Source organism: Phyllosticta citribraziliensis (assembly GCF_038025025.1).
Source record: "Phyllosticta citribraziliensis strain CPC 17464 chromosome Unknown J3D65scaffold_7, whole genome shotgun sequence".
In the NCBI taxonomy this organism is placed as follows: domain Eukaryota; kingdom Fungi; phylum Ascomycota; class Dothideomycetes; order Botryosphaeriales; family Phyllostictaceae; genus Phyllosticta; species Phyllosticta citribraziliensis.
The window spans coordinates 1738831-1759822 of NW_027117344.1; the positions used below are offsets into that span (position 1 = coordinate 1738831).

Genomic DNA, 20992 nt, shown 5'->3' on the forward strand with positions numbered 1-20992 from the left:
CGAGGACAGCGAGGACAGCGATCACCCGGACAGGCGCAACAGCAGTGAAATTCTGAGCTCATTCGCCAAGTGGAAGAAATCGCTCAAGAGACGTGCTGCGAACAAGCTCAGTCACGATGATACAGCCGATGGGGAGCTAGCAGAGCTTAATGCAGCGAATTTGGCAGAATTGGCGGGAGCTTTGGACGTTGGCAGCGATACCGATGAGGGCAAGAATGAGGGTTCAGAGGCGACATGGAGTCTTGACGAAAATAGACGCCCCATTGCCCGGCTCACCAAGGTTGGAAAATCTTCGCTTTCTGGATCGAGAGATCGTTTCGAAGCACAAGTTGACCTTTACAGGGCTACGTACGATCCAACGTGTCCGACTCCGACCATGGCTCTAGGGAGGAGTCTGGCAATGGATCGACAGACGATGGAGATCTTAGTGGCTTCTCAGCTTCGAACGCTTTCCGTGGACTTCAGGACTCTAAGCCCCCAGATTGCAAGCCGTCAGAGTATGGTTGGACAACCAAGATGGAGTCCTCTCTGGAACCGTTCCCACCTTTTGACTTTGAGTACATTCCTCAAGGCCATGGTGCCGATGTGGTTGTCTCCGAACACAGCGATGGAACTCGAAGCGAAGGTGGACCCTTGAGAACGGCATCATTTGGCCTCAGCGTTCAGCAGAGACACCTCAAGCGCGCTGGATTCACCCCGATCCCATACGATGTTGCCATGTCTCGCGCAGCCGAGCTGGCTTTGATTGACAATCCAGACTTGCCTCCCGACGAGAGCAAGCACCCGCTCTTCAAGAGGCAGACACTTGAGATTCCCCCGCGAGTTCGGCCTTTCCAGGACACAGCGGCGTGGTCACGCGCTCCAAAGGCCTATCGCGTGTTGGAGCTTGAAAACAGTGATCTCAAGGACTGTTGTCTGAATGCTTCAACTTGCAATGACTGCAACTACAAGGTCTGCAGAGCCTGCGGCAGTACATGCGCCCCTAACCCGTGCTGGTGCGTGGTCACGAATTGCTGCAACTGTCCGGTCATTGGTGGGAACGTTTGTCGCTACCACGTCGACAAGTGGGAGGCAAAGGGAAGACCTGGTCAGTCGCCCTTGTTTTGCAAGCTTTTTGTAACGAGCTAACATCCGTGGCAGCTTCTTTCCACGGCCATCCCATTAGTGAAGAATCTTACGAGCGCCGCTCAGGTTGAAATGGGCGCATATGGCCAGAACGCACCAACGGAATCATCGGCAAAGGCGTAAGAGTGGTTGGATATGGCTCAGGGCATTCGAAGGCTGGAAAGAATCAAAGTCTTGGTTGTGCTGGAACGACTGCCCGGAGGATGCTTTGTGGTCAGTCTGGCTCTAAATTGAGCAGCGAGAACTGGAATTCAGAGAATTGAAATGAACAATCCATTATGGAGTGATGAATTGATGGTGGAAGTGAGGTCACTGATCGCCTTGTCGTCTGTCGAGGCGACCCCCAGACGCCAAGCCACCGTGCCGGGTCTTCGGCCAATCAGCGGCCGGACCGATTCCCTCCGCGCACAACACCCAAATTTACTATCGACAACCTCACCGTCGACCAACTAACGACAGACAGCGACTCTTTGGGTACCGCATCGCCAACAACTCCCTCAAAATGCGGACCTACGACGACACCTTCAGCGGTCAGAAGATCTACCCTGGCAAGGTGCGTAACCGCCTCCCGACCGGCGTTCGCCACGCTTCACGACTCTCCTGCGCGCCAACGCCGACGACGGTGCTTGCGGCATACAACTGGGCCCATGGCTGACTTTTCTGGGTGATTGCAGGGCAAGCTCTACGTCCGTGGTGACAGCAAGATCTTCCGCTTCCAGAACGGCAAGTCGGAGAGCCTGTTCCTCCAGCGCAAGAACCCCCGCCGCATTGCCTGGACCGTCCTCTACAGGAGACAGCACAAGAAGGGTATCTCTGAGGTTAGTCGAATCCGGAACCCAAACGCGAGCGAGCACGGCAGTTTTTGAAGACACAAATCGATGGGATGCGGTCGCGAAATGAGCGGGATGGGCCATGGGTCGCCCCGCTGCAGCAGTAATTCGACAGGGCTAATACGTCTCGCCGCATACAGGAGGTCGCCAAGAAGCGCACCCGCCGCACCGTCAAGAACCAGCGCGCCATCGTCGGTGCCTCGCTCGATGTGATCAAGGAGCGCCGCAACCAGCGCCCCGAGGCCCGCGTCGCCGCCCGCCAGCAGGCCATCAAGGACGCCAAGGACAAGAAGACCGCCAGCGAGAGCCAGAAGAAGGCTGAGAAGGCCAAGTCCGCCGCCAGCTCCGCCCGCGGCCAGGCCCAGCGCATCCAGAGCAAGCAGGGTGCCAAGGGCGCTGCCCCCAAGGTCCAGGCCAAGACCCGCTAAGAAGGCTGTTGTTGGCCGGTGACGAGGGATTGGTGCTCGGTGTTGCTTTTCTGAAGGTTGCCTCCAAAAGACTCTACCACGGACGGAATGGGACGATTTTGAGGTTTTGAGCTTCGGACTGGCTGGGGTTTTCAGTGCCGGAATTGTGACATAGGGTCAGGCATTTTCACGGCAAACAATAAAGTTCACGTCCTCACGCCCGCCCGTTCACTGAGCTGTCTGCGCGGCCTCAAAAATCCGGCAGCTTCTCGTCTGGTGATAGGCAGTCCCCCAGATTAAAAGAATACCCAAGGATTTCAACACTTCAACCACAATCTCTCATGCGTCTGGACCTTGTGAGAAATGGGAATGTACAGGATTGGGCATTATTCACTCGGCCTTCTTACGCCACTAATTACTGACTTCCAATATCGGCCTTTGAAACAGCGCGTCAACTCATAACCGTTCCGCCTACTTCGTCGCCATTGTCTTAATAAGTCAGAGTCTTTCCTGGGTTCCCGCAGGTATAGCTGTATGATTGGAACCCCAAGGAACAAGGTTGGCATTCATGCCAAGGCGCGGATGATTTAGTATTTTTTGAGCAAATCTCTTCTTCGGTGGTGTCGACTGATTGAGCATTTTGCGAGCAGTTCTCGTCAGTGTAAACTGAGACTACAGGTTGGCGAAAGTCAGTAAGTCATTCTTCTTGGCGGCTTCTCCCGCGCGTTTCGTACATGACTTTCTCGAGTGTAGTGCGTATCTCCTTTGGAATGATAGCTTGCGGGTTCAACATACAGCTGCACTGATCCTTATCTCTCTGGAACTGCGTGTATACGCTGTACACGGTTTTTTCGAATTGGTAGCATTCCGAGTCTTTGGTATTCGCCTGGATGAGACCCTGCTCTGATAACTGCGGCGCACAATTTGTGTTGCAGTAGCCGTAGAGCTGCGCCAGAACGCCGGCTCGAGCCGGTTGACAAAAGCTTCCGAGGAGGACGAGGAGGCCAACAAAGACGAGCAAGCCCGGCGAGGCATTCGATTGTGAGCTCCGCATCATCGCTGCTCCTGGTTGTGTTGGTGGTCAAGTTGCGATGTGGCGAGAGGCAAGAGGTAAGCAACAAGATAAGGAAAGAAGGTTATTCTCAAGCCAAATATATATCATGGCATGGCAGAAATCAACCGGATGCTTAACGTTGCAGCAAAGGGGTGGCAGAGCAAGCTCATCCCATGGACGGCAAGGATTCGAACACGAAGCCAGACGCGATTTTGCAGGATTTTTTTTGCCCCGTCCTGTCTTTCCTTTTTTTCCTTTTGCTTCTCCTGCTCATTTTCTTTGTGGTGGAAACGACCTGCTTGAAGAGGCCGGATCGTGGCGCATCCCTCGTCGCGTCGTTCAGCTGAACACAGGCCCTTTCAGTCAGGAAAGACACGGAGAGCGTTGTCCTAGCCAAGCATCGCGGGCCGCGTGGGCTAGGTGCTCTTCCGCCGGCTCCTTCGCTCGTCCATCAGCCTAATAAGGCTAACTGTCTTGTTTCTCGGTGGCTGCTGATCGCACCGGACGGGGCTTGGCGCGGGACGTTTCGATGCTCGTGTATTGATTTTTTGACTTTTCAGTGGGAGAGATAATTTTGGGACGGGTGCGGGCGGATTTCCCGTGTGGGATGATTGCGTGCGGTTCCTGTTGATCAACAACGACGTCAACAATCCTCCCTGTCACCACGCGCTAAATTATCTTTGATACTACACCTAGGGAGACTCACGGTTACATTGATGTCGCCTCCATCATCTTGAGATAAGATGCCGTTGGCAATGCTCCGCGCTGCTCCGGATCAGATGCACGTAGGAGAGACCGTCACGCCGTTCCGCTTCCCCGGATGATGAAGGATGCATGGCACCTGTCTCAGTCGTCCTGAAGTCATCACTCAGTCTTCTGAGATGGTCATTGCTAGCGTCGCAAAAAACACTGTCCCGGCAAATCTTTCAGCAGCGCACTGTCTCAGCTGCCTTTCGAAGATATTCTCTGCCTTCTGGGACAGGCACGATTGCACAGAGGGGAGTGTTTGTTGAGCTGGACCAGAAAGATTCGACGCATGAATCGCGTGCGACGGTAGCGTTGCATCTTGCATGTCGTAGGGGCGTAATTCCTGTCAGGTATCAGTCAAAAAGCGCCTGACAAAGCCTTGCTGTTTGGTGCATCAGAGGCGACGGCGTGAGCAAAAGAGAAAAGTCTCACCAAACTCAAAAGCGTCCTTCCCGCAGATCACAGAGAGCCCCTTGACTGAGCCCTATGTCGCTCTGAGACCATGTTTCGGAGACCCTACCGCAACAGGCACGTCCATCGTCCGCTCGCCATCGTCTGGAATGCTGCCTAGCTGCCTGCTTGATCGTTGTGTGTTTTGCACCTGTTTGCGCAGCGCTTGTGGGCGTTGGTACCACGCACGTAGCCCTTCGGTTCATCCTTCTGGACGGGTACTTCGTGTCTCTACAGTCTTACAGGCAGAAGACGAGTCCGTGAGTGGCAGTGTTTGGTTCGGAAGTCAACCAAAATTCGAAATCGGATTGGGGTCTCGTCTGGTTTGGTACCGGTGCGACAGTGAGAGGAGGCAACCGCTCAGCCGTTGTGTAGCATCCAGGATTGTCGTTTCTCCAACGTCCTTTTGTATTACCCAACTGGCTCTAGGCCGCAGCTGAGGATCATTCTCAATGCTCCCAGTGTGCAAAAGCTTTGGCACCTGTGGGTTGTGTCGAGCTTGCCCTTCATTATGAGGGACTGGCAACACCCTCTCAGCTGGTTGGTTTCGTTTGTGCAATGGCCACGCGGGCTTGCACCAGAACGTTTCCTTCTTGTGAAATGGAAATTCGTGCGAACTCATCGTATGTCTGAAGCCATGTTGTTAGCATCCGCGCTATTTCAAACCTGCTTGCATCTGGATGGGGTTCACAGATGGACCTGGGATCTTTCGATTCGGGCTTCTGAACATACGAACATCAGATGTGAGCATTGTCAGACCAGACTTCTTTTTCTTCATGTCCCTGAGCGTCGAGATTGATCGTCACGTCAGTGGTGGGCAGAAACAAAAGATAGAAGTTGTATTTTGCGGTTCGAAAAGTCTTCGAGATAATCCGTGAGACGAAAGCCTTAATTTGACTGCCGGCTGTTTAAAATATCCAATTGTGTAGACTTATCTTTGAGCATATTAACAATGACAAGCTCATCGGACTCGGAAAGTGAAACCCCCCCTTATCCTCAACTCAGGACACGCTCGGGATGCATACACATACTGATTATTATTTTCTTATGCTACAGAGCTGTTGTTGCGTTTGGCCAGCTTCAGAATGCCTAAAGAACCCCTTAATTGCAAGAAGTGAGGCAATCAAGCTGTCATGGTGAATCTTAGTCCAATTTCTTTCTACGGAAGGTAAAGATCCACGACTCAGAGGCCTTTCCCGGTCCATCCATTTGTCCCGACATACACGCGACAGCGCCAACTCAGGTCTGAAGCAGCAGAATAGATAGCATGTAACGCAGCTGGGAGAACAATCGCGATGGACTCCCTCTGTGTTGCCCCTGGGTATTCTAGCACTGCTTGTACATGTGGTCGAATTACTTCGCCAAAATCCGCGTCATACGTGAATACCGCAGACATCCGTTGCAAGGACTTCAATAGCTTGACCTGTCTTCCCATTCCCATCACGCGCCCTGTGCCGCTCTTCTGCAGCACACCCATCAGGATATACCGGCATCACAGTACGGACAGACGGACAAGCGAGCTAGGCAATCCTTCCTCGTCCCCCATTCACACATCCACTGCTCACTCCCGGCCTCTCTCGCAAGCTTCGCCCACAGCGGCGCATTGGTCGTTCCGTCTGTCACCTCGCGGCACCACAGCACCTCTGCGTGCCTTACTCGCTGCACGCCCGTCAGCGCCACCGCAGCCGTCGCCGTTGCCGTTGGGACTGCCCAGCCCCCTTCAAGCCCCGTCAAGCACCCCCTTCCAAGCCCCAGCCAGCGGGAACGCGGCGGTGGCCATCATCTCGTATCGGCCGGCGCCAAAGACGGCAGACAAGCACATGGACAAGCAAGCAAGCATGTAAGCTAGCTGGCAAGTGTGACCAGACAGACAGACATAACGCGGTGGTGGTGGCGTGTGTGAGCGGCAGAAGCCGCGGAAAGATCCTCTCCTCTCCCGTTCGCCATGATGACCCCTTTCTGCATAGCGGCGTTGTCGGTTGGTTCTGGGCCAGTTTTTGCCTTAGGCTCAGACTTTCATGCTGCTTGAGATGCTCGCTAATTGGCTTGCATGCATGCTGTGAGGGAAATAGGAGCGTTTACTGCGGCAAAGTGATTGTATTACATCTCTCCCGTGGTGTCATGGCTCGATGGCGCCGATGTCTTTATACTCTGTGTAATAGAGAGATAGAGACAGAGTTTGCAGAGTGGACAAAGAGGGAAAATTTCAAGTCAATGCAGATGCAGATGCAGAGCCAGACTCAGGCTTACGCGGCATGGGATAGACAGGCGGGTTGATGGAAGCGTGATTGCGAGGAGGACATGCAAGTTGTTGTGTCACTGACTGCCGGGAGTGATATGGTAGAGCGCGGGTGAAGATGTCGAGAGCACCCCAAAGTCACGATCGCTTGCTGCGGGAAGTGATAATCAGTCTGCTACTCATATGGTTAGTGCAGTGGCGGAAGACGGCTTGACCTGTTGGCTTACTGGGACAGTGAAGGTGTTGCTTTCTTAGCAAACCCCCCCCCCCCCCCCCCCCCCCCCCCTCCCCCTTTGGTGTGGGAGAGACAGGGCGCGTGGAGATCCTCGCTGTCGAATTCTCGTACTTACCAGCCGTTGCGGGGAGTGAGACATGAGAGTGATTGAGGAGAACTCTGCGACCAACTGACAACTCTAGTACATGCGCAATTTCGGAGCTGCGGTCGCAAGTCTCTCGCCGGGCCTGTTTCTCCACCAGAGTCAAAGCCGCTGCCGGAATAGAGGTAACTTTGTTGAAGCCCACGCCCAAGACAGGAGCAATCCCGCGATGCTTGGAGAGCATAATTCCGAGCGATTGGATGTGTCCGCGCCTACAGTGTGGTATTAAGCCACGTGGAGTCGTATTCGGGTGACGAGCATGATCGAGAGGGTTAGAACGCTGGCTGGCGTCTGCATTGTGCCTTTTGAACAGCAGCACGTATTACCGGAGGTGTCCCTTCCGTAAAGGTAGTGCACAATGGCGAAAGCAGTCGGTGTTGACATTTACCCGCTGCCTCTCTGCTCCTGCCCTGCTTGCCTGGGGCCGCGCACTCAACCACGCGGCAAGCAGGGGGCAGAGGCTAGTCAGTCAGCGAGTCGACAAGGCCATCATCTGTCACCGGTCAATTATTAGAGTCAGTCAATCAGACAATCACGTCCGGGGGCCAGCTCCACCTTCACATACGCCGACAAGGCCCGCAAACAAGCCGTGCGGAGCATGCCATGCAGGGCGGGCTTGTTCGTATGCCCCTGCCCACTGTCGATGGTCCATTCTGGCACCTGCTGGTCTGGGATAGTTTCGTCAACAAGTTAGGAACCCCAGGCCCGCGCACCTGCGACACAGCGAAGCGTAGAGAAGCGAGACCGAGAGGGACGACCTGACCACGACCACACCATGGACCTCGGCGGCCCCTGCTTCCCCTTCAGTGCGCTCTGTTCATCCAGGCATGCCATGCCATTCTGTACCTTGTAGAATGTGAGTGGAGCACCGGTGAAGACATTGAAGTGTGCTTCCGTTGTTTCGAGCAGGGAATAGACGGCCACGAGACAAGAAGCGTTTTTCCATGTCCTGGCCGCCATGCGACGAGCTTGTCCGCTGACCCCCTGCCCCTGTCTTTCAGAAGCCCCCAGATGGCGGCGGGTAATGCGCCAAGTGCAAATCGACGGTGCGGACAGGAGTCACCAGTGGTCGGGGCATGATTTGAAAGGAGCATTGGATTCCATAGAACTGACGGAAAAGGTGGTCCGACGATTCAAAGACATCTCAGGGTCCTCTGGCGTTTTTTGGCCGCTGATGCGCGGTAGGGGTGATATAGTGTTTGGGTTTGGGTTACGGTTTTCTTACTAAGGTAGAGTGGTCTGTAGAGGAAAGAGAGAGAATTCAAAGACGTGTTTCCAGAGTGGTCAGGTTTGAGAGTTCAAACGTGATGGCGTCTAATGGCGCCTTGCAATTGGCAAAGCATCTCGCGTGAGTTTGTCTCCGCGTGGTGTATGCTTGGACAAACCGCATCAATGGAGCCGCGTCCCTGACGATGCGGCATCCTCGCCGCGGCGTGAATCGCCATAGCTTCAGGTACGATCTTGGGCGCGAGACGGATTACGGCTTGAGCCTCGGCCGAGCTCTTCTCGTAGCGCTTGATTGCACCTGTTCCTACCACCGACTGCCAGTGTGACAGCAAGTCTATTGGTAGTTTCTCTTCTTTTCTTTCTTTTTTTTTTTTTTTTTTTTTGGCTCCATCTCAAACCCTCGCGTCAATCTGCTATCCGACGTGCGACAATCGATGAAGGAAACGCCTTGCTGCCTTGGAATGACGCACTGGACTGTATCTTCGAGGGAACTTCTTCCCGCTATGCGCCTTAGCCGCAGGCATCCGCCTGGGCGATTGTTCCCGGTGCCCGCCAGGGCGGATGGAAACGCACGCGCACGCGTCAATCGCGGTTGAATGATGGGCTGATGCGAGTGTTTGCTGCCGAGTCAATTAGGCGAAGGTGGCTGGAGACAAAACGCTTGGTTGGGCCAGGCACACGCGCAAGCCGGTCAGGGAGGTGGCCTGCCTCGTCGCGATGATGTGAGGTCCTGAGCAGGGGTTTCAGGCCTTCCAGAGGACTTCTCTCCTTCTTCGCGCGGCACGGGACGCGCTTGGGGCGTGCAAGGTGCGGTTTAGACTCGGCTCGACAACCATCAAGGCAGCATGGCCCAAAGTATGCGAAATACGACGCGTTCTCCCAAGACATACAAGAATACGAGGCGAATGAAAGAGAATTGGGTCGCTCGCGTGAAGAAATGGGAATGCTTAGCCACTACGTCACGCTTGGTCGATGAGATGGCACCAAGACGCGCCTCAGCAGCATCCACTGACGGCATCTGACAAGAGTCCCTCAACTCGGCGGAGGAATGTCCCGGCTCTACCCTTGACCCGGCATCAGCGTGGGAAGCCTTCACATCAACGGCCACCAACCTTGCAATCACCATGGCCCCTCCGACTGCCCGAAATTCAAACGGGGAATGAAATTGAAAAAGCGCGCAGATCACGAGGGAGATGTCCGTCCAGGATGGCTGCCCTCGGCGTGCAGACTTGGCTGGCGGGTTTTGCCTAGCTTCCCGCGTGGCTGTAGGGGAGCTCCCTTCAACGAGTGATGGACGTCTGGGGAGGGGGCGGCGGGGTTGAAGGAACAAGCTCGTCCCAGGCGCTTGGGTTGTCAATTTGCGCTGCAAGATCGAGAGAGCGCTTCGACGTCTTGTTGCTGCGCGAAGGTCGAGGAGTGGTGCTGGGCGACGGCGATCAACCAAGACCTCGCCCGCCTCCAGTGCGGAGATTGGATGGCTCTGGCCAAATTGGCCATGTGGCTCGTGACGGGAAATGATGACCTGCCTGGTTTTACCATCCCCTCTCCTCGCGGAACAAAGTACATCCTAATCTTGGCACTCGGCAATGACGATGTGCTCCGTGGGGGAGCCGTGGTTGCGTTTGCGGACATTGAACTTGGTTGCGGCCAAATATCACGGAGATTTTGCCAATTCAGAAGCGACAGCTGTCATCCTGAATGCAGCAACATGAAGGGCATGCATATCGAGCCGTCGACACACATGTCAAGCCGCAATCCCTGCAGGAGGCAAGCCTCAGCAAGATCCTTGAGAGGCGGGATATCAACCACTGCAGCGGGCCAGCTCTGAACGCAGAAGCTACGCAGAAGCTGTTGGTGGTGAGCGTGACGAAACATCGGTGGTTGATAGTCAAGATCCCATCGGAAAGTCTTGAGTGCTTGTGGAAATTCACGCACACCTCGTGCCTCCTTTTGAGAGGATGAAGAGCCGTCACCACGAGGCCACCTCTTTGTTCGGGAGACTTAGTGAACTTTGTCGTCTTCCCGTGTTGCAATGAGAGATCAAATCCCCAAGCCTCTCTGCGACAATCTGCGCGCAGGAGAAGAGAGGACAAGGCAGAATGATGCACAAGGAAAGTAGCCCAAGTACCTGTTGCCAGCATATGTAGATCACCACAGTAGAAGACCGACCTTGCCAGGCGGGATCGGTTCGAATGGCCCGAGTATCACTGTTTTGCTGTAACGCATGATCGAACCGAAACATGTTCTCAACCTGATGGCAGGAGTGACCATGATGGCTCTGATTGACGATGAGATAGAGTTTCGGATGATGGACAGATCAGGGCGGCTTCCCTCATGCGTGGTGTGCCTATATCGGAAGGTGTTGAGTAATTTCTGGAGCGTAAAGCATGCCGAGTGGACCGGCCGACAAAAGATCAGTCGTCCGGTCAGGCAAGGGCATCGGTTCAAAGCCCCTTTCGGCAAAGACCATTATGACGTCTCGTACAGGCCCATCACCGCGCTATCGTTTGTGCGGTGGGGTGAAGGACGAGGGGCATCAGAAAAAACCTCAGAGGGGACGCTGCAGCGGCATGCGGCACAGGATGAGCATGATTTGCCGCGCGCGCTGGCCTTCTCTTCGCTTTGCTCTGACTGTTGGGGGAGCTATGCGTTCTCGGACCCGGGAGAATCGCCGGAAAATCACGCCGATGGATGGGGCGCTCCGCGACGCAAATCCTCATCTTTTGTGGTCCCCGGCGCCGGCGTCCCGGTTGACAGCATGAGGTTACTGAGAACGATGGCCAATCTTCGCTTCCTCGAACATGACAGCAGAAAATTGTTCATGGGGCAGGGGGATGGCCGCGAGGGAGTGTCATTGGGATGCCACTGACATGTTGGATGCTGCATACGATAATAGGCCGAATACGTTGTCGAAAGGGCAGGTGGTTGACAACTCAGAGGCCGGGTGCACAAGGGTTGCGGCTGAAAAAACACGCCGTTGGAGCATGGACTGCGCTTAGCATTAGCAAAACGGGATAGGCTGAGGGGTGAGACGTTCACCGCATGTCTTGCTTCAGAGGCCCTTTGAGAGGGCAGATTCGCGAGCTGAGCACTTGCTGACTCGAGCCATCCGAGGACAGACTGGGGGCCAGCCGGTTGTCAAATCGAAGATCGCCTCTGGCATTCAAGGGTCATCCACCACGTGCCATCTCTGTGCACTGAGCGCACGGCACATTGCGTAGCGACACGAAAGACGGTGAAGAGACGGCTCGTTCGACAAAGGTGCATCTCGCTCGCTGCACGAGAGGGGCGCATCGCTTGCAGTCGACAAGAGAGGATGAAACGCTACAGCCGTAGTGACGGCCTGACTGAAATCCCAGGCGGGCTTGCCGCGTGGAGGGGGGGTAAACATGGACGGGAGATGGTCATAATAGGGATGACATTATGTAGCGATGTTCGATGATCGATGGGACCGAGTCGCCTCTGGGCGCTCGCTGCGCCTGTCGCGGTCGACATTCCAGATGGGTGTTGATGGACACCGAGGAGGGATAAAGCCAGCAGGAAGGCTGTCCAAAAGGGGGGCCGCTCGAGTCCACCTGGTGCATGGATCATGGCGTTTTGTTGCTTGTACTCGTTGTAGGGGTATTGCACAGCACATACCTATCGTTAGACGCATGCATGGGCTGTCATCGGATGCAGTTGCAGCACAGCCCGGTTTCATGGGCCGAGGCTCGTCAGTCGCGAGTAGTAAGGTGTGAGAGCAATCGGTCGTGGTTCTCGGGGAAGCATACCAACTCTCCTAGTGGACATACTGGGAGCGTTCCCAAGTCTCCATGATCAACAGCACCAGGCTCTATTCGGAGATGACGACTCATTCTTTGTTGTGTCTGGTGCAGATCATTACGCAAGGTGTTGCAGGCGGCTGGGGATTTTCCGGAGGTGCAACTTCAGCCCTGGCGACGTCGCTTTTCAGGCGAGGGAGCGGCCCGATAGCATGAGCCAGGAAATCTGAGCGTGGCCCTCCCAACAGTCTGCACGACCTCCGGAGAGACGACTTCGTCGTCAACCTGCTTGGCCCGGGTGCAGACCTCTGTACATCAACGGACGTGGTTCAAACGAACGGGGTATGAGGAAACCAGCAGTGTCTTTGCTGCCGCGGGCTGCCAACTGCCAGCGCTGAACATGAGAAGAAGTACAGCGCTTGTTGCTTTCATTTGCTCGGCTCGCCTTGCGGACACACGCCCGGGAGGGCAAGGGGATTTTTCTGAGTGAGCCAATGAGATGCAGGACGTGCTCAGGGGGGAGAAAATCATGAGCAAGATGAGGTATGATCTCAGCGAGGGATTCGCGCAACCCCAGGACACGCAGTGCGTCGCTAGATGGGAATGGTGTAGCCTCCGTCATTGAAATGATGCGAGGTCGGGCACAGGTCGTTCGGAAAGCAAGACGACTGGTCGTTTGGATGTGATCGGTTTTTCCCACTGCCTTGCAGCGTTAACACGCGGCGGGCATGCCCAACACGTCGCTGTCGACTCCACATCGCGTCGGGAGAAGATCGACTGCGGCTGCCCTCGGATACTACCGTGCCACAGTCGTAGTAAAATTCAACGTCAAGTGATCTGACACGGGCACGCAGGGCGACACTGGGCCGAATCAGGAGGAGCGCCAGCCATTTGGGGAAAATGCCCAAATTGGGGGACGACCTGTGTTTGAAGAACGACGGGCTCTTGATCAAGCCCTTGCGACTGGCACTCAGAGACGACACAAGACGATGGCAGGCCTTCTCTTCCCATGGTGTCAGGGATGTCCGCTGTGCCGCTCGAGGCCGCGTCTGGCGGGCTGACGAAAGGATCTACGACAGCCGCGACCTGGCAAATTTGCGAGCGCGCGGCTCATTGGCTTGAAAAGGAAGAAACCCCATGTGCGGATTACAGCAGGTCGTCTTGGCTGCCCAGCGTTCAGGATACAGTTATCCGATAATCAACCCATTTTCGACCACCCATGTTAAGCGACTGGTTCGAAACAGCACTCTAGCTCTGGGCAGACGGCTGCAGGGTGAGGACTGGTCGGTAGAGTAGCACACGCATGATGGCACATGGGTAACTCGGCTTGGATCTAGGGGTAATCGTCGAGGGTTCGGTCCACCAAGGGTGATCCATTGGGCCATGCGCATGCCGGCATTGTGCGGCAAGCACTGAGCGTTCAGAAGCTTCAACGACGAGGAGATGTGAGCTGGTCTTGGCTCATATTTCGATGTACGCGATTGCCGCCAGTCGAGCAAGCAAACTGGGACATGATCGCTTTCGAACAAGTGGTCCGGTCGACGATGAAACAAAAATCCTAAAACCGCGGGAGGAAATGAAACCACCAAGCAAACGACGGCGAATCCACGTTGCGAAGGGTCTTTTTGGGGGCGTCGCTAGTCGGCAGCTCGCCAGAGGGTCTCGTTCACCGCTTCTGCTCCAGCGGGACACCACAGAAGGCGCAGCATGGTCACGGGAGACACGATCTGACAGGTTGCTCGTGGACAAAGGAGCTGGTCGCTGGCGTACATGGCACCGACTCAGTTAGGGCCGACTGCAGAGTGAAATGTGTCAATATCACGGCCGTGAGAAGACAGGCCTAGTCCTAGACGAATCTCCCAGGTTTTGTGCGCGACCATCCCGTGTTGTGCAGATCAGCCGACAAAGTGCCCCTGATCCCGAGCCGTTGCTTCGGGGGTGCGAGCGGGACACGGGACAAGGCATCCTGTGCACCACACTGCAGTGTTTCGCTGAGCGAAGCTCCAAGATCAGAGCTAGCGACCGCTGCTTCCCGCGGACGGCAGCCATCTTGATGAAGCGTCATCTCAGCTGCACATGGCATGTCGAGCCCTGCCGTGTCGGCACGGCGAAGAAGAAGTGGATGGCGAAGGCCTGACCCTTTTTCCCACGCCTTGCGAGCGCCAAGAAAGCGAGTGACAGCGAGCGGCATGGGCCCTGGAGGGCGATTCCTTGACGGCGATCGGCCACGCCGACCATGGAACCCTCTTCAGAGCAACAGGCGAAGCTTTCGAAGGTAGAGCAGAGCTTGAGCAAACGAGCAGATTGACGGAGAAGTGCAGAGCGCAATGGATCGAGCCGCGGAGGGAGCCGATGCAGAGACGAGAAGCGTCGCTGCGACAAACCTAAGGCTGTAGGGGCGGGCAGGTGCTCGGCGCAAAGGCGGCCGGTGGATAGGAGAGGGTCGTCAGGTCGTCACTACTCAGCAGGCGACGGCTTGGCTCAGAGACATCTGACGAGTCGAGGGACAAATGAGAGATGATGCAGAGGCCGGGAGGCCTGATCGGAGACGTTGGATGGGCGGAGGGTGAGCAGCGGGCGGCTTGGTCGTGGACAGGCGCAGGCGGGCAAGGGCCAGAGAAAGAGAGAGAAGTGATGGTGATGAGATGCGACCGAGGATGGGTGGATGGGTGGATGGATGGATGGATGCAGACACAGCAGAGGGGTGGGGGTGAGGGTCAGAGTCAGAGTCAGGGAAGGGTGCACCAAAGTTTCTCGAAGGCTTCGCCAAGTCTTCGCTGGAGCTTCGACGGATCTGTCGATCGTCGCGCTCAACGACTGCGGTGGACATGGCCGGCACGCATCAAAAACAAGCTGCCAATTTCCATTCCCGACCGACTGGCTCGCAGTGCATGTACGGTAGGGTAGGCTGGGTTGCGTTGGCTGGCTGCACGACGACATCCCGGCTCCATGTGCCGCTCGCGCCCGCCACGCCGGACGTGCGACTGTCAGACGGAGGGAGCTGAGAGGGATGGTCGAGGTCGAGAGCTGGTGCTGGTGCTGGTGCTGTAGGGACGATGGAACTGGTGGTCCCCAGCCAGTCCCTTGCATCACCGACCCGAGTTCAGTTGCAAGTCATTCCTCTCCAGCTGACGAAGAATTTACCCGCCAGGCCAGTCGAAGCGATCTGCAGTGCGTCAAGGGCCGGTCCTGGGACTGCACGCCTCACTCCCCGAACGGTTCGATAGCCGGCGCAATATAGATGGGCGCCCAGGGTCGGCCGTCGACGTCCATGTGGATCCCCGCCTGGCCTGCTCGAGTCGCAATCTGCATTGCCGTTGGGTTGTGAAGACGACTCCAGATAATAACGGCCCGCCTCGTCAACGGTGGATCCCACCACGCTCCCTTGTCCTCAGACCCACCCCACCCTGTCGCCAACGTCCCAAGCTACTTGAATGCCCGCCCTGGCCCAAGCCCATGCCCCAAGCCGCTCAGCCAGCCCTCTCTCTCTTCATAAACCTCGATTCCTTCTCCCCCCCCCCCCCCCCCCTCCAGATCTCTCGTTCCCCATCGCCCGCTGTTGAGCGATGCAATTGTCGACCATGGTCCACACCACAGGGAGGGACAGCCGTCTCGACGCCCAAGACTTTTACCAGAGGCAGCAACCCCAACATCATTCCTACTACCGCCAGGACGACTACGTCCATCAGGTCTATCCCCCGCAGCACCATCACCACTTCAAGCATCAAGTCTACCCGGGCGCGCCTCAGTCGCCTCCCTCTCCCCCCGTTGAGGAGCCCGCAAACAAGCCCTCTTTGCCCTCGATATCGAGCCTGCTGGGTATCGCCGACGGCGACCAGCATTCGACCCAAGATTCTGGTGAGTGGTCAATGCCGCCATGTCGCCATCTGGTCGCCACTCCACCACACCGCATAAAACTAACATGCTCTCCTAGGTGCTCCCTCGCAACAAGCTTCCCCGAGCCAGCAGCAGTCGCAGCAGTCGCAGCAGCCTCAACAGCCGCAGCCGCAGCACCAGCAGCACCAGCAGCCTCCACCGCAGCAGCAGCACCAGCACCACCACCAACCTGTGCAGCAGCCTCAACAGCCGCCGCCGCAACACCTTCTACACCAGGCCCAGCGGCCGCCTCAACCTGAGACTCGCCCCGACCAGGCTCAGCCAGCGTACGGCCCTACGATCGTGAGCCACCCCAGAATGACTTTGCCGCCAACGCCTCCCATGCGGCCGGACTCCGTCATTGACGGGAACCAGTCTCCTTCGACGTCCTCGCAATCCTCTATCCCTCAGCAGACCCCATACTACTTGGGTCAGTCGATCAACAACATGGAGCCGCACCAGCAGCGCCAGCCGATTCCCACGACGGCCAGCATGGCTCAGCACCGTTCGTCGCTTCCTCCTCAGCACCCCGCCTCTCCCTACGCCACGTCTCCCTACGCCACCTCGCCTTACGCATCATCTCCCGGCGCAGCTCCGGTAGGCTCCTTTGCATACCCTCCGGAGCAGGCCATGTACGCTTCTCCCGCAGTCTATGGTCAACGACCTTTGCCCTCCAACTTTCCTCCTCCGCCTGTGCCTGTTTCGGTGCCAGTCTCGACGCCTGGCAACCCGAACCCGTGGCAGCATCACCACTACATTGGCGCATCTAGCACGGCGGCCTTTCCGCAGCCCCAGGACCGCTACATTTGCCAGACTTGCAACAAGGCCTTTTCCCGGCCGAGCAGTCTTCGCATCCACAGCCACAGCCACACTGGCGAGAAGCCCTTCAAGTGCCCCCACCCCAACTGCGGCAAGGCCTTTAGCGTGCGCAGCAATATGAAGCGCCACGAGCGTGGCTGCCACGCTACCGCTAGTCCGTCCACCCACGGCTCATGATGAACGACCATGGCTCGACGCGTCTGGAAGAGGCTTTGCCACGTATGCGCCTTGACATGAAAGGCAATTGTGCAAAATGCAACATGCTCACGGTGGGCAAGATTTGAGCTCGGCTCCAAGATGGCTGCGCCTCAAACTTGGTGACGTGGGCATCCATGTCAAGGTCGCTCGGTGCGAGATCGGCACAACGGGCGGCAGGAAACCACCCAAAAAAAACAAAAAAAAAAAACAACCAAAACCAACAGGCTATCAGCGCAAGCTGAAGCCGAACTGGGCTCGACGGGGTGGCGAGACGCCCCATTCGCCCAGAATGTAACGGCCGCTCGACTGATCATTCTTCATCTCCGTTCTATACCACTTGCATTTGGCAAACTGGCGTTTCAATCGTTTTTTCTGACATGGCGTTCCAGCAGAAGTCTACTTGGTCACTTGTTATTCAGCTGTATTTGCTCTACCTATTGCATGGGGGGTGGCGTCTGGCGAGGAGAGGGAGGGGAAGGATGTGCGCTCGCTTTTTTGTTTCTTGTCGACAAACATTTGGGGACGAGACGAGACCCGGAAAAGGGACAATGTCACCAAGCCGAGAAAGGGAATCCGGTCGGGGAAAGAGTGGAAAATCAAGGAGTAGGGTGGGTTTTGAACAGGATGGCCACGGTTGATCAGCATGGCAAGCTTGTTGTAGTATAGGTCGACGACCACGTTGGTAGCTGGTCGAATCAATGACAACAGATCAACTGTCACGGGCGGCGAAGATGCAAGCAGAGCGTTGAAAGGCGGCCGTGGAAGCGAAGGCCCTCGTTGATGGAGAAAAGGTCAGGGTGGGAGAGGCCTCACCGCCCCGTGGAGAGGGGCAAAGGCATGACGAATGATTTGCGCGCGATCACCGGCGCCTGCAGGTGCATTGAGCATTGAGCATTACCCTCCCCACTCTGCCTCAACAAGCTATGTACGGTACCGGATGCAGGGCAGGCCAGACATCGGGAGGGCGCCGAGAGACCCGACTTGGCAGGAACCTGAAGCTAAAGCTGAAGCTGAAGCTGAACCTAAATGAGCGAATGATGGGCTTTGCGATGTGCCAGTGCATCAGTCGAAGTCGAGCGTGTAGAGTGGAGAGTAGAGTTTGGGAGCAGCGACAGCAAATCAGAAAAAAATCTTGCACACGATCGACGAGAGGCGGCTTCGGGAACGACTCGGCTGACGGGAGCACTACCTTGCCCCCCTCACCCCCGGCCCCTGGTGACGTCGCATCGTGAACACCTCCCATGACCCTTGACCAGCAACCGAAGCGGTGAAGCCGAAAGAAGACGAGTCGCGCCGGTCAACCAATGCCCTTGTCGCCATTCAATCCCACCTCCGCTCTCCACCACGACGACTCCATCGTGACCCCTCTGCTGCTCCTCTTCTCCAGCTGAACTGCACATCCCCCTCTCCTGCGCCGCCGACTGTCGCAAGTGCTGCTCGCCAGCCCAGCCGGTACCCTACCGGTCGCGCAGATTGACACTCAACCTTCGTCCACTCGTCCAGAGTGACCAACTTTTCTTCGTTGTCCTCGAACTAATTTGGTCGCATCGCCGGCCGGCCGGCCAGCCAGCCGCACCCGCCAAAAAAGCAATCATCAGAATTATCAAATCGCGTGTGTACTGTCCTCGCCGTACTGATCGACCGGGCAAGCCCTCAGTGACAGTCACATCAGGACCCATCATCTCCGTAGGTCACATCACTTTGTTGCCCACGGCTCCATCAGCGGGCACCTCAACTCTGTCAGGTACGTGGCTCCGCTCGATTGATTGTCGCCGTCGCATCGTCCGCTCTCTTTCTCTCTCTGCTGCAGCTCAGCCAGTCCGCCAACGGCTTCCTTCCTGTTTCTCCTTCCTTTTTGTCAATCCCATGTCTCTCCTCCCTTTCTCTCTCTCCCCCTCTACATTTTTGTTTTTGCCGGACCTGATCAGACGAAGCTGCATGTGCGTGCAGGTCGTTGGTGTTTTGTACTACGACACCACGCTTCCTTCGTTCCTGCCAGGCAAGCAAAAGCAAGCCTACTCCGGACGCCACCGCCGCGTGGAGGAGAGGAGAAACGCCCATGCCGGCGCATCATCCGAGCGCACGAAAATCTTGACGCAAGGCTTCCGGCCATCGGCGCCGGCAGAACCGCCCGTTTGGCGCCGCTTGGTCGCTGTCTTTGAGATTGATTGAGTTTCGAAACAGATGGGGAAAATGCATGACGACGACGATATCACCATTCTTGCAATGCTTGGCCGATTGAGGAACTTACTGATTACCGGCGCTGAGCAGTAGTGCAAACAACAAAAACTTGAAGTGGTACTACTCCAGCGTGAACGTACCACAAGCACACTCCTGCCTTAGCGAGCGGAAGCCATTCACGAAGCCGCGTCTATGTACGGGAGGAACACGCGCGGTCCCTCGCGCTGTTTCACGCCATCCACGCCATCTGCGGAGGCTAGAACACTGGCCGCCTGTCTGTTTGTTCATCCGCATGTTCATCTCCCGCCGCCGTCGCCGCCGTCGCCTCGTCGGCTAACTAGATGAGCGACTAACCACAGAGGGCAAGTGAGGGATGCGCTGACAAGCTGGGTGGACCATGTCAAGAGACATGTCAAGAACGACGTCAAATGGTCTACCGCGCGCCAGGGAGAAAGAAGTCTGCATTTCGCTGTCACGATTTCTTTTCCCTTCTTTCGATGTCTCCAGCAATTGATTTCTTCCTCCTTCAGTCTGGTCTTGCACATGGTCCAGATCATTTTCTTCCCTGTTCGGTCGAAAACTGGGCACTTCAGCCTCCCCTCACTTCCCATCTACTTGTTGGAGCTACGGGTTCCCATCCATGTAGACGCGCGCTTTGCAGGCACAACGTCCGTGCGTGCAGCGATCCACCTACCGGCCGGGTGGCGCGCGGGCTCACTCAATCAGGACGAAGATGCAGCTAAGCTTACGGCCAAGTCCAATGGGTCATGGGGAGTCGCCTCGCGGAGCCTGTCTGTCCCAACGTTTGGCTCATACACACACTGATCCGCAGCGCTGAATTAAGCGAAAGAGGGCGAGCCAGGAAAGTCGAGGCAGTGTAAACCGGAACTTGGAGGTCTCTCGTCGCACAGTACAAGCGAGACGTGGACGTCGCACGTCGCCTGCTGGGCTGCTAACCGCATAAGCCTCTTCCTCCTTCTCCAGCAAAAGAACATTGAGTGTGACGATGCCGATTGGTTTGAGACGAGGGCGATGTGTGTGCAACAAGAAGAAGACAGGCCCGGACAGACTGCGCGAGTTGAGCTGAGATGAGATGGAATGAGATTGCTCGGGTACAAGCATACATGCATATACACACACACACCACTCACTCATACATGATACATCCAGGCATCACATCACATCGTCATCGTCGTCATCATCATCATCATCATCAAACCGTATCTTACATGGTGCATACATACAGGGTACTAGCCAGCAGCGTCGCTTGCTTCCAGTTACGCTACTTGCCTACCCCATATCTCCCACACTCCCCCTTCCGTGTCTGCGCCCCGGGGGTTGGCAAGAGAGTGAGCCTCCCCGGTACTTATTTGACCAACCAACAACATGCATGTGCCCACACACACTTGTAGTTACGCACTGTAGTCTCCGCGTGAGAGCGCGCAGCTACCCGCCTCCAGCCAGCCAGCCAGCCAGCCAGCCATCCAGCCATCCAGGCCGCCATCCAACCACGCACCCCTTACCGCAGAGAAAAGGCAAAAGGGCGCCCATGGCTGCAATGCGCGCGCGCCTTCGCGTGTACATGCGTCCGACACATGTACGCATGCACGCATACTTACATACTCAGCATGGAGCGGATGTACGTCGCGGCAGTATGTAGCAGCAGCGGACACATCAGGCGGAGGATGGATGGACGCACGC

At 56.4% G+C, this 20992-nt stretch overlaps 5 protein-coding genes across 5 annotated transcripts; 4 read left to right on the forward strand and 1 right to left on the reverse strand.

Moving 5' to 3' along the window:
* The first annotated feature begins 312 nt into the window (after positions 1-312).
* On the forward strand, positions 313-1434 carry J3D65DRAFT_628158 (uncharacterized protein). The gene is made up of 2 exons (XM_066800609.1): positions 313-1124; positions 1223-1434. Exons 1-2 carry the CDS (start codon positions 517-519, stop codon positions 1386-1388), a joined length of 774 nt encoding a protein of 257 aa, XP_066654731.1. The 5' UTR covers positions 313-516; the 3' UTR covers positions 1389-1434.
* A 64-nt stretch (positions 1435-1498) lies between these two features.
* J3D65DRAFT_628160 (60S ribosomal protein eL24) lies at positions 1499-2845 on the forward strand. Its single transcript, XM_066800610.1, has 3 exons — positions 1499-1678; positions 1800-1943; positions 2096-2845. The coding sequence occupies exons 1-3, from the start codon at positions 1628-1630 to the stop codon at positions 2381-2383; spliced, it is 483 nt and encodes a 160-aa protein (XP_066654732.1). The 5' UTR covers positions 1499-1627; the 3' UTR covers positions 2384-2845.
* A 7637-nt stretch (positions 2846-10482) lies between these two features.
* Positions 10483-11606, forward strand: J3D65DRAFT_413353 (uncharacterized protein). Its single transcript, XM_066796024.1, has one exon. It carries the CDS (start codon positions 10681-10683, stop codon positions 11323-11325), a length of 645 nt encoding a protein of 214 aa, XP_066654733.1. The 5' UTR covers positions 10483-10680; the 3' UTR covers positions 11326-11606.
* A 56-nt stretch (positions 11607-11662) lies between these two features.
* On the reverse strand, positions 11663-12127 carry J3D65DRAFT_628179 (uncharacterized protein). The gene has a single exon (XM_066800611.1). It carries the CDS (start codon positions 12045-12047, stop codon positions 11781-11783), a length of 267 nt encoding a protein of 88 aa, XP_066654734.1. The 5' UTR covers positions 12048-12127; the 3' UTR covers positions 11663-11780.
* Positions 12128-15798: 3671 nt separating this feature from the next.
* On the forward strand, positions 15799-17089 carry J3D65DRAFT_668732 (C2H2 conidiation transcription factor FlbC; the record flags this gene model as incomplete). The annotated part of the gene is made up of 2 exons (XM_066803134.1): positions 15799-16075; positions 16152-17089. 2 exons carry the CDS (start codon positions 15799-15801, stop codon positions 17087-17089), a joined length of 1215 nt encoding a protein of 404 aa, XP_066654735.1.
* Between the last annotated feature and the right edge of the window lie 3903 nt (positions 17090-20992).